The sequence below is a fragment of the Melitaea cinxia genome, chromosome 1 (assembly GCF_905220565.1).
Source record: "Melitaea cinxia chromosome 1, ilMelCinx1.1, whole genome shotgun sequence".
Lineage (NCBI taxonomy): Eukaryota > Metazoa > Arthropoda > Insecta > Lepidoptera > Nymphalidae > Melitaea > Melitaea cinxia.
Window position 1 is genome coordinate 18,529,919 of NC_059394.1, and position 13,077 is coordinate 18,542,995.

Below are 13,077 nucleotides of genomic sequence, written 5' to 3' on the forward strand. Positions count from 1 at the left end.
TTCTAAATCTATCCCTGTACACAGCAAATTCTTCATAGTCAGACGGATTTTTGTAAGTTTTCCACTTTACCCAGGCTCTATTTTTATTCCTAAATATATGAATCAACGCTGAATTAAACCAAATGGGAAACTTAGTGGTCTTAACTAATTTTGTAGGGACATACTTCTTAATAATATTATAAATAACTTCATAGAATGCCGAGGTAGCGTGCTGAGTTTTTTTACCGTGAAATATTAATGCCCAATCAATCTCGTCAAGTGCCTCAGATATAGCAATAAAATTAGCCTTGTGAAAGTTATACTCAATCCTAGGTTTATTAGGAGTAGATATAAAATTACTACTTATAGGGACAAGCACGTAAAAGGGCGGATGGTTTTTATCAGGAGGTACCAGTGGGACGGGAGCAGCATATGATTCACAATCACTTATGTCAGTAATAAACAAGTCAAGTATGCGGTTATTGTTATTTTTGAATTTATTCATTTGGAAAACAGTAAAACAGTTAATAAAATGATACAGGTACATGCACGATGAATTATAATTATTACATAATATGGGTGTTAAATATTTTCCAGTGTCCCGCCATTCCATTCTAGGTAAATTATAGTCACCCAATACAATAAATCTGTCAATATCACCAAACTGAAACACGGACTCCAAATCTTCCAGATGCTGTTTATAAATATGAGAGGGTACATTAGGCGGTATATAACTAGCACTGATTACACAGCAATAGTTACGCGTGTGTAGTTCAATAAAAAGACTATCAACAAAAGGCGATGAGGACCCCAATGAAGTCTCTAAGTTGCTTGACTTGACGCGGCTCGTTGGGGTAAATGGCCGCGCGCCCATGCCGATGCGAACAGCTACCAGCACACCGCCCCCGTCACGTCGTCCGCAACCGTCGCGGTCCCGGTCGCAGCGGAATACGTTATAACGAGCATCAATAAATTCACTATCGCATATATTACTATTTAACCATGTTTCAGTAAGAACAATGACATCGTAATTATGAGAGAGAATATTCATATAAATAGTATTAAGTTTTGTTTTCAAGCCACGACAGTTCTGATAAAATACTGATAACACATATTTATCCATTGTTAAACCGAGTATATAAAACGTATTTAATAACATAATAATGCCGCCTACCCGCAAATCTCAAACAAAAACATAAATAGTAAATATTTAATCGCAGCTGATTTAAGAAAACATAGAACCTAAATACAATATAGTTAATATTCCTAAGTTTGCCTGCAATACAAAATATATTATAAAAATATGATAATATAACAATAAATATTTTATCACACTGCCAGTAAATACATAAAAGTTCATCATAGTAAAAAAATACTAATCGAAGACGCATAGCCACAACAAAAGCAACCGTAAACACACCACTCCAGCCACCAATAGCTATGCTTGCATAAAACGCGACGGAGACATAATAATATAATAGTCGTATAACAATTAAAAGTAACAAAAAACTATGTACGATAAATATATTACAGTTAAGCTTTATATATAATAAATAAAAAATAATTACGTTGCTATAAGGGTACAAGCCCACCACTACAAGTTCACAATGGTAATAAAGCAATAAGCACGCCCTGAAAGCAGTAACAAAAGCAGACGTAAACATGTTACTCAAGCCACTCATAGCTATGTTTGCATTGAACGCAACAGAGACGTAATATAATAGTTTTATACAATACAGAAACAACACAACGACACGTATTACATGATAACAAAGCTTTATATATACTAAGGGAAAAATAAAAATATTATTATAGGAGTGCGAACCCTCTACTTGTAAATAGTAAGAAAAGATGTTACTTGAACTTGGAGATGTCAGCTGATGTTTTAATAGCAATAACGGGCGATGTATCCGATTTGCGAGCGAGAATTGTGCCATGCTTAATCCATACATATTTATAATCACACTGCTTAGCAACTTCACGACACCGGCGAAATAATAGTTTGTAGTGTAATGTTAAGTGTTCGTTTATGTACACAGAGTTTGGTGATCCTGATACGGATAGCCTTGCTGAGTCCAAGCCTTTCATGGTGCGACACGCAGCCAGTACATTGTCGCGTTTTAGTTTACTGGTAAACTTAACAACAATATTTTTTGGTCTTCGATCCTTTTGATCACCATGAGGTACTCGATGAATGGCTACAATATCCGTTGAACGTATAGGATGTTTGATTTCGTTTCCTAGGCATTCTAATATAGACAACAGGTTTTCACTGCGTCGCTCCGGGAGATTAGAAATTTCAATATTGCAATCCCTTGCCTGCTGTTCCATGTTTAAGATTTTATTTTCAAGGACTGATATTTTACCCTCGCAGTCGACAGATGTCTTTGTTCCACTCTCCAATGATTTGATACGAGTATCAAACTCGTCCAGGCGATCCGACGAGAAATTCAATGATTTTTCGAATTCATTTAAACGGTTGTTAAATAGGGTGATAGAATTATTTATTTTGATATTTTCAGCTTTCAAATTGACTATGTTATTATTGATATCACTTAACAATGTAGATATTTTGGATAGCTCTGTAGACATAGCCGAGCTTACTGCTGTAGCAACACAGTTTGAGATGCATTCATTAATATTTGTATTCCATAATACCATTTGCTGCTTGAACCTTTCCTCAAAGATGCCAAAAAGTTCACTCATATCTGGATCATGGGGTACTTTTCGTTTTCTAGAATAGGTGTAATCGATTTGTTCATCACATTTTGACAGGTCACCGTCCGATAAGAATTTGTTTGGTGGCGTTCTTTGCAAAGACATTATCAATATAAGATCCTGGGAGTTAGAGGAAAACAAAAAATATTTGTTGTCTCTTAGTCTAGCGGTGAGGTGGTGAGGAAACCGCACCGCTGCGGCCGACAGATGCGATGCCAGAAAGAGAAACCTCGCTTAGATGTTACTATCGCGATTAACTTAACACAGATTAGTTTCACAGCAAAACAAGTTATCTGCTTATTACACTACGGAAGTAAATCGTATGCACTTTTTCTTTTTATTGTTAGTATACCAGCAGCACGTCCGTCTCAAACAAGTGACCGACGATGAATGAAATTTTTGGTTATCTTTTATTTAAATTTTTAATTATGGTCGAATTTCGACCTCTGGGCGACCACTAGTAGTTGTTAATAGTTAAAATTCGTTTATCCACCAAGTCCCTGATGTTAATGAAGCCATTTAAACTCTTTTGTTTTAATTTTTCCAGAAAATGCCACAAATCGAACACAACGGCCCTGGTTTCTACTACTTGGTGTCGTGGAGACGTAACATCACAGGCCAGACCTGGACTGAGGAACAAGTTAGGGATTGGCAGCAGACTGAACTTGTAGTGCCTAATACACCAACCTTCCAACCATACAAGATCAAAGTAAGTTATAGTATTTTATAATATCCACACATGTTTATGTTTAAAGAACTTGATTTCTCACAGTTTCAGAAATTCACTTACATGAGAAAGTTTCAAACTAAAATTAATATATAAGCATAGTGTCACAAAATTTTATATTAAGGAAGGTAGATATAAAAATTTTTTTATATCTACGTTTCCAAGATAATATTGTTAAATTTTACATGTTTATTTGTAGGTTATTGCAGTCAATTCCAAAGGAACTTCTAACGTCGCGCCAGTTGAGGTTATTGGTTGGTCCGGTGAAGATGTCCCTACACAAGCGCCCATGAACTTTACCCTCGTACAAGTAACAACAGGCACCACTGCTCTGTTGAGTTGGAACCCTGTAGCTCCTGAAACTGTCCGAGGTCACTTCAAAGGATACAAAATCCAAACATGGACCGACGGAGAAGAAGACCGACCGAAAGAAATCTTTGTTAAAGCTGACGCGTCTAGTGCTTTAGTTTCTAAATTTAAGCCTTTTAAGAAAAACAATGCCAGAATCCTCGTTTATAACGGAAGATTCAACGGACCCCCAAGTGAAACTCTTAGCTTCGTGACGCCGGAAGGTAAGCCTGGAACAGTCAGGTCATTTGAAGTCCACCCAATCGGATCCTCAGCTATGCTCCTCAAATGGGACAAACCCTTAGACGAAAACGGAATTCTAACCGGCTACAAGATCTACTACCAGAAAGTCACGGGAACATCGCTGGGACCTCTGCAAGAAAGGAAAAAGGAGATCGACCCCAAGTTCGACCGCGCAAAGTTGGCTGGATTAGAACCAAACACAAAGTACAGAATCGAAATCCGTGCAAAGACCAAGGCCGGAGAAGGCGATAGGTACTATGTGGAACAAACCACCAAAGCGATGGTCAATGCGGTCCCAGATATACCAGTGTTCGAAACCAGTACGCTACCAGCTAAGGAAGGAACAGCTCATATCCTAGTCAGATGGATACCCTCACTGGACGGTCACGCTGGATCTCACTTTGTCGCTTGGTACAGACTCAAAGGTCACCCAGACTGGTTACAGAGCAATGAGATTACCGAGGACGATTATGTAATCTTAACGGGTCTGGAGCCAGGACAGGAGTATGAAGTTAAGGTCACCGCCCATGACGGAGAATACTTCAGCACCAGTGAAATTAAAGTTGTCGACACTAATATTGGTAAGTGTTTTTGCAAATATTTGTAATACGAGGCCCTTAGTTTTGATCAAATAATTGTGTTTGCAGGCAAACGAAAAAAAACCGACTTCAATTATATCAACAAGTAAAACAATGTAGATAGACGAAAAAATAGTCAAGTAAATACGCATTATTAAAGATTACTCCAAAAGTTTTAATCAGACCTCGATGAAATGTAAATGTGACCACATGATAAACATTAGCTTTCGATTAAATTAAAAATCATCAAAATCGGTACACCCGGTAAAAAGTTATGCGGATTTTCGTCAGTTTCCCTCGAATTCTCTGGGATGCCATTATCAGATCCTGTTTTCCTTATCATGGTACCACACCAGGGATATCTCCTTCCAACAAAAAAGAATTATCAAAATCGGTTCATAAACGACGAAGTTATCCCCAAACATACATTTAAAATAAAAGTATATAAGGTCGAATTGAGTAACTTTCTCCTTTTTTGAAGTCGGTTAAAAAATGTCAAAAATTTTTATGATTAGGAGTCTATTTCATCGTAATATTGGCAATTAATCTTGCAGTAGTGCCTTTTTGAAATGTTATTCAATATCTCAGGAAAACAACTTATTTAAGCGGTTTTTTTTTTTGAAGCGATTTAAAATTTGACTTTTAAGGCTTTAGTCAAATTTGTCTAATAAAAATTAAGGTCAGTTTTGTAGTTAGACCAAAACATTCGAAACTAAAATAGTTTAGCAATTTCTTATGCATTATAGTGTGAAAAACACTAATATCTGATTTCCGAATAATTTAATTTCTATGGAAACACTAAGTTAATATTGAAACAAACATTAATTAGCTGGGCAAAATTCTCTTTTGTTATGAAAGAGATTACTGAGGAGAAATTCGCCCAAACTTAGAGCTAAAGTGGCTGTGGAGGGTAATATTCAAGAAAATATGTATAAATGAGTTACCTGAAGTGTTTGTAATTACCTCTTTGCCAAACACATAATATGGAGGTTATCTGCCCAAAATATCATAAACGTCGTTCCCCTGCCCTTTTTTTATGGTCGTTTTCCTCTATCAGACATTATTTATCCAATAACTTGTTACCGCATTGTTCATGGTACGCTAACTCGTATGTTTTTCACGTTCATACTTAACAATCATCTTTTTATTTCTCACCTTATGCTAGTTTGTCCTTTACTTAACCCAAAACACCCATAAATAAACTGCTAAAAAAACTTACATTTTTTTAGTCTGTATTTAAAGTGTTAGACGTCTGAAATAAGTTTTCAATTATCAAAACAATTTTTAACCATAATTTATGGAAGATTGTTTCTAAGTGTGCATATTCGTTTTTGGTGGATTTTACGGTTTTTGTTGATTCGTACAATGTTTACATTAATTTTCATAGGTTTGTGTAAAAAAAAAATATCTTAATGCAATTGCAATAAAGTGTCATCATGGATTCTTGGGAGACATATTATCAGGGATTTGCCGAATCGTCGAAGCAGGTATTTAACTATTGTTTCATTTTATTTTTATTTATATATGAATGCACCTAAATTGTTTTTTTTTTTTTACATTACACTTTGACACATGCAAATGAGAATTTAACAGTAAACAACACTATAAATAATTTATTAAAAAAATCCACTCACACTGAAACATTTGTAAATACTTAATATATTCATAACACATTTTCAGTCAATTACTTCAACATTCGCAGTTATTCACTACCACACAATCATTAGATTTTGGACAAAAAAAATTACAAACTACCTTCACATTAACCACTACGAGTGCAATCTCCAAGACTAAAAATAGTTATTTGTTGATTTGGATTGTTTTAAATTTTATTTTATTTCATGGAGGTTGCACTTTTATTTCTACAAATATTAATTAATATAGATTTGTACTCCTGAAAAAAAAAATCGAGTACTTTTCTTCAGACAGATAAACGAATACACACAAACGAATAAACACAGATAGGGCAAGGCAGGAAATCATTCATCATTACTACAGCCTATACAGTCTACTGCTGGACATAGGCCTCCACAAGTTTACGCCAAAAATAACGTGAACTCATGTGTTTTGCCCATAGTCACCACACTGGGCAGGCGGGTTGGTGACCGCAGTACTGGCTTTGTCGCACCGAAGACGCTGCTGCCCGTCTTCGGCCTGTGTATTTCAAAGCCAGCAGTTGGATGGTTATCCCGCCATCGGTCGGCTTCTTAAGTTCCAAGGTGGTTGTGGAACCTTGTTATCCCTTAGTCGCCTCTTACGACACCCACGGGAAGAGAGGGGGTGACTAAATTCTTTAGTGCCGTAGCCACACAGCACGAAATTTTCGATCTGATTTAACAAATCAGGTAAGAAATATCCTGCTCAAAATCAGCCCAACTGGTGTAGTACCTCGACTTAACAGAAGATCACAGCTAAAGTAAGGTTACCAGAGCTCCTGCAGGGATTGGGGATAGGGTCGGCAACACGCTTGCGATGCTTCTGGTGTTGCAGGTGTCTATAAGCTACGGTGATTGCTTACCATCAGGCGAGCCGTACGCTTGTTTGCCGACCTGTTGTAAAAAAAATATGTATACAACAATTTGTCGAATGTACACATCAGAATTATCTAAATATATCATATGATGACTACACAAGAACAATACGCTCCCACATTTATATTACTGATATACATATTGATTTCTACTTGTTCTTAATAATGATAGTTATTTATATGTTTTTATAGTGAGTGGTCAGTATGACCTCCTGAATGACCTCGTCTATAACAATCGAACTGCAGATGCAGTGCAGCAACCTGATGCTACAATTCAAGAAGAAACTGATGAAATCGACTACTATAACGAATGAAGCAAAGCTTTCGAATACTCGTATTGATATATTGATATTATATAAATGATAATTTTCTAACGGTTTTCGAGTTTGAGTTTTATTAAAGTGTCTATTCATATTAATATTAAATTATTTTTTAAACATTATTATATGTATAAAGTATTTCTTTAAAATAAACTGATTGCGTTGCTCTGAAAATAAAAAAACGAAAATTTATGTTTATTATTTCTAACTCTTACTTTATTTATTATTATTTTATTATTATTATTATTATTATCCGTCTTCATCGTGACCCTGCTTTCTGCTCCGGGGTTGTGGATTCGATTTCCACCCCGAGTCTGGGTGTTACATATATGTATATATATTTATATATGTAAAGTATGTTTATCGAAAAAAAAAACTCTGTGAACCTCTTCTGTTTCTGTTTCACACCCCGTCATCAAATCATCAACATAATAATCATTTTTAGTAATGTGTGCAGCCACTGGGAACTTATCCTTTTCCAGAACTGCTAATGTCTGTAAGGTCTTGACTGCTAGATATGGGGCACAGGCCGTACCAAATGTTAACAATTTGAAGTGTTGTACTGGTAACTCAGAATTAGGTCTCTATAGTATTCTTTGGAAATCAGTGTCGTCTTCATGGATATATTACCTGCCGATACATTTTTACAATGTCTGCAATCATAGCTATTGGATGTTTACGCCACCTTAGTAACAAATGTCGTAAATCCTGTTGGATTCTAGGACCTATCATAAGGTCATCATTTAAAGACACATTGTTAACGCCTTTATTAGATGCCTTCAAGACCACTCTGACTTTGGTCGTTTGATAGTCTTCTCTCACTACAGCATGATGTGGAAGGTAGACACACTTAAGATTGTCAACATCATGACTCACTTGTTTCATGTGCTCTATTGTACTTGTTTGAAAGCGTAGGGTTGTTACTCAATCGTCTCTCCAAAGTAATTTATTGATGGCTATATCATATGACTGACCATACTGATATTTTGGATCAATTGTTTTAAATTGTAATCTGACAACAAATTTTCCATCTTCTCGCCTTAAAGTACGTTTCTTCGTACAATTTCTTACATAGTACATATCATATTATATCATATTACATATCTTCTGTTAATCTTTTCTCGACACTGTCCGGCTCGTTTTCTATCTCCCAAAATTTTTTTCAACAACTCGTCTTCTCTTATCTGTGATGTGTGTGTTATGTAAGTTCAAAACATTTTCTTTTACCGACTCTTGCTCTATTTTTCCCGACAAAATAAAGTATTTTGTGCTAATAAGTGTTCTCAGTGATAACCCAAACGACCCTTTCCCATTGACTCCTGGTCATTTCTTAATAGGTGAATCTTTGTTAAATATTTAATGATGTAGATTATTCTGATCAAAATGTAATTGGTTTAGATAGATGGAGAATGATTCAAAAATGGTAAATTTGTTTTGGAATAGATGGTCAAAGGAATTTTTATGTAATTTAAATCAAAGAAATAAATGGTAAAGTAAAAAGCCTGAACTTGACGTAGGAGACATAGTTATTGTAAAAACTAATAATATACCGCCCGCCAAATGGTTTTTAGGCAAAGTAATCGAAAAGCATGCCGGACCTGATAATTAACTCGAGTAGTAACATTAAAATGTAAAAAAGGATTGCTTAAGCTGTCTCTTAACAAAGCCTACATGACTTAAACCACATTGTCATGGTGAGCGAAAAATTTTTGTAACATAATTGTAATACTCCATTTGTATTTTAAGCTTTTTTAACCGACTTCCAAAAAAGGAGGAGGTTCTCAATTCGACTGTATTTTTTTTTATGTATGTTACATCAGAACTTTTGACTCGGTGGAGCGATTTCGACAAATTTTCTTTTAATCGAAAGGTGGTGTGTGCCAATTGGTCCCATTTAAATTTATTTGAGATCTAACAACTACTTTTCGAGCTATATAATAATGCGTTTTTACTTGACGCTTTTTTCGTCGACCTACGTTGTATTATAACGCATAACTTTCTACTGGATGTACGGATTTTGATAATTCTTTTTTTGTTGGAAAGGAGATATCCCAAGTTTAGTACCATGATAAGGAAACCAGGATCTGATGATGGGATCCTAGAGAAATCGAGGGAAACTCTTGTAAATCCGCAATAACTTTTTGCTAGGTGTTCCGATTTTGATGATTCTTTTTTTTGTTGGAAAGAAGATATCCCTAGTTTAGTACCATGATAGGAAAACCAGGATCTAATGAGATGATCCCAGAGAAATCGAGGGAACTTCTTGAAAATCCGCAATAACTTTTTATTAGGTTTACCGATTTTAATGATTTTTAATTTAATCGAAAGCCGAAGTTTATCATGTGGTCACATTTAAATTTCATCGAGATCTGATAACTACTTTTTGAGTAATCTTTGATAATGCGTTGTTACTTGACTATTTTTTCGTTTTGCGAGTAAACACAATTATTTTTTATTTAATCTTACTTTATTGCAATTTGTAATTAGTGTATAAGATTATTTTACTTACTATGCTGTAAAAGACCAACTCCTTGGTGGGTGAAATAAGTAAAAGATTAATATTGATGTGATTGATTTGTTATAAAGAATAATGTATGTAGTTCTTTCATTTACTAATAGATGGCGTTGTGCCGTCTGTTAAATCAAGCTATCAAGATTATTTCACAGATGTACGTACTTAAGAGTCTTCTGATTGTTTCTCTTTTGAGTTTAAAAAGCAATTATACGAGTTTAAATATACAAACTAAGTAAACGCGTGTGAGCGTTTCATTTTTAAGAACTGGTATAATAATTTGAGGCTACGAAAATTTTTCTAATGGCTTTTGGACTAGATTTTTTTCGTCAAATTAATGATCAATAAGACGTGAAAAAGTTTTTGACAGTCTTTAATTTTCCGTAGAATTACTTAAATATTAAAACCCCCTGCACGCACAGTGTCTTAAAAGTTCTCGGTTATCAGCAGTCGAGTCACTGTACTTGAATTTTAAAAATAGAACGTGAACATAAATCGGTGATGAACTGGTCGTGTCGACAGACCCGCGCGTGCGGCCGCGCGAAGAGGCGACGGCGACGGCGGGCTGGTTCATCGGGGTGATGGTGGCGCTCGCCTTCCTGCTGCTGGTGCTGGTGCTGGTGTGCGTGGCGCGCCGCAACCGCGGCGGCAAGTACGACGTGCACGACCGCGAGCTGGCGCACGGCCGCGCCGACTGCCCCGACGCCGCCTTCCACGAGTACACGCACCCGTCAGTATCGCTCCGTCTCTCTCACTCCCCTGCTGGTGTGCGCGGCGCGCCGCAACCAATACCGCATCTCTCTCACACAGTGGTCACACGCTGTATATACTATCTGAAGTTTTGCTTCCATTTGATACCAAAAAGTTCAACATTGACAATCTGCTAATAAATCGCCTTCAAGGACACCCCGCGACGACTGGCGAATACAACCACCAAACGGACACATATATTTGAATAATAATATCTCCTTCCCCTGTAATAAGGCCACTCGAATAGAAATCTCGATTGTTACTGTATTAATTTGTTTAACTTTCAGACTTGATAACAAATCACGGCATTCGATGAGCAGCGGGACCAAACCTGGACCCGAGAGCGATACGGACTCCATGGCTGAATATGGCGAAGGAGAAACAGGTATGACAATCCCTCCTCATTGGCAACCGCCAAACATTACGTAAAAGCATGTTTTTTATTTTCATCCATATGACCGCATGTGTGTGTGTATGTCCTTTGTCTGTACGCATGGTTTTTGCAGCGGGCATGAACGAGGACGGTTCGTTCATCGGGCAGTACGGGCGGAAGCGACGCCCTCCCACTTCCGGTCAGCCGGACTCGGCCTCGCAGGCTTTCGCGACCCTCGTCTAACTACCCTCCCCCTACCCCTGCCTCTCCCCGCAACCCGGATACGCTCTGTCGCTAAATCTAAGTAGTGCCATTGCATCACAAAAAATGTAATTGATTGAAACGAATTTTTGACTCGTGTTCGCCCACCATTTTTTATTGATTCGGTTGTGCCTAGAATCTCTTTTTTCCTTTGATTTTTTTTTTTTAATCATTTTACCCTCAATGCAAGAGACCTTTATTGTACTATTTCAAAAATAGTCGCAGTGAAGGTTCCGCGTGTTCGACACGAGCAAGGCGTCCTCTCTACTTACGCGATTAGGTTAGGTGTTAAGTACACACTAATTGTAAGATAATTAGGTTGTATAAAAGATATATACGGAGTGAATTGCAGTGAATGTTTCTAATTATATGATATTTTATTTTATATATGGGCAAGAGCGTTACGTTTTTATTAGTTTGCATTTATCGTAAGAGTAGTATAGATAGATGTATACCATATTTCCGTCCTTGTCTTATCATCCTGTATTTGCCTGCACGAGCCGTTTTTATGTTTTTTTTGTGAGGTATGATTTTGTTTTTTTTTTTTTATTTTACCCATTTTAATTTTAGTTTTTATGTTAATAATTCTAATTTTTATTTTTGCCTAATTGTTATATTCCGAAAATAATTTTAATTTGTAATTCATGGAAAAAATAACTACAATAATAATAATTTTGCAATGTAAGTTTAAATACTTGTTCTAGTATCAATAAATCGTTGATATTTATCAATATGGTGCCGCGGGACGTTGACTAAACTCAGTACAAGCCCACCCTGTCTGTACGTTGCAGCACAGTTTTTAAAATGAAACAACTTTTTAGGGTTTTATCGTGGTTTATAAGTTTTTTAAAAGTCACACCAACCATGGTCACGGGAGGATCATGTATTTTTTTTTTATATAACTAGGTCGGCAAACAAGCGTACTGGCTTACCTGATAGTAAGCGATTACCCTAGCTTATAAATATCTGCAACATCAGAAGCATCGCAAACGCGTTGCCGACGCTATCCCCAATTCCCCCCCAGAAGCTCTGGTCACCTTACTCCCGAACAGGAACACGACACTGCTTAAAAATAGTATTATTTAGCGGTAATTTTTTGTAATGTCGAGATACCCCAGTCGGGTCGCTCCATATATTGAGCGGGAAATTTCCTGATGTGCCCTACCTCAGTTAAATGTCGTCCATGTCATATATAAAATCCGAAAAGGTATTACAGTTTCATTGTAATGAGTGAAATCCACGTAAACATTAAAGTGCCTAGTGCGAATTTGTTTAATCCGTCTCGCAATAACGGGCGTAAATTTTAACTTCATTTTGTATGGGAAATTCGGCATTTCAACCTAGTTCTCGCGTTTGCCGCTAGATGACTCTGTATCGATTGTGTATCGTATACTATTCTTTATCGCCTAGGCTGCACCGTTTAAATTCCCATGCAAAATAATCTTCACGTATAAACGCGTTTCTGTCATGTTTCTGTGAATAAAACTCGCACTAGGCAGTCTGAAAGCAGTACAGTAAACGAGTGTTCGTGTCGCAGGTCGCTTCACGGAGGACGGCTCGTTCATCGGCCAGTACGTGCCGGGCGCGCGCGTTCTGCCGCCGCCCGCCGCGCAGCCGCCCACCTACGTGTAGTCACCACCACCGCCGTCACCACCACTACCACCACCACCGTCACCACCGCCACCACCGGGGCGCGCCGGACCGGCTGCCGCGCTTGGGTAGAAGGCAGGGAGGAAAG

General features: G+C 37.2%; 1 protein-coding gene across 1 annotated transcript in view; it reads left to right on the forward strand.

Annotated features, from left to right (window-relative positions):
* LOC123658262 (neuroglian) overlaps nucleotides 1–13,077 on the forward strand; it is a 69,610-nt gene extending 56,533 nt beyond the window's left edge. Inside the window, exons 11-15 of the mRNA XM_045593701.1 lie at nucleotides 3,245–3,406; nucleotides 3,624–4,602; nucleotides 10,478–10,685; nucleotides 10,993–11,090; nucleotides 12,877–13,077. Of these exons, the coding sequence (XP_045449657.1) occupies nucleotides 3,245–3,406; nucleotides 3,624–4,602; nucleotides 10,478–10,685; nucleotides 10,993–11,090; nucleotides 12,877–12,971 (1,542 nt within the window). The 3' untranslated portion in view covers nucleotides 12,972–13,077. The remainder of the gene's footprint in view (nucleotides 1–3,244; nucleotides 3,407–3,623; nucleotides 4,603–10,477; nucleotides 10,686–10,992; nucleotides 11,091–12,876) is intronic.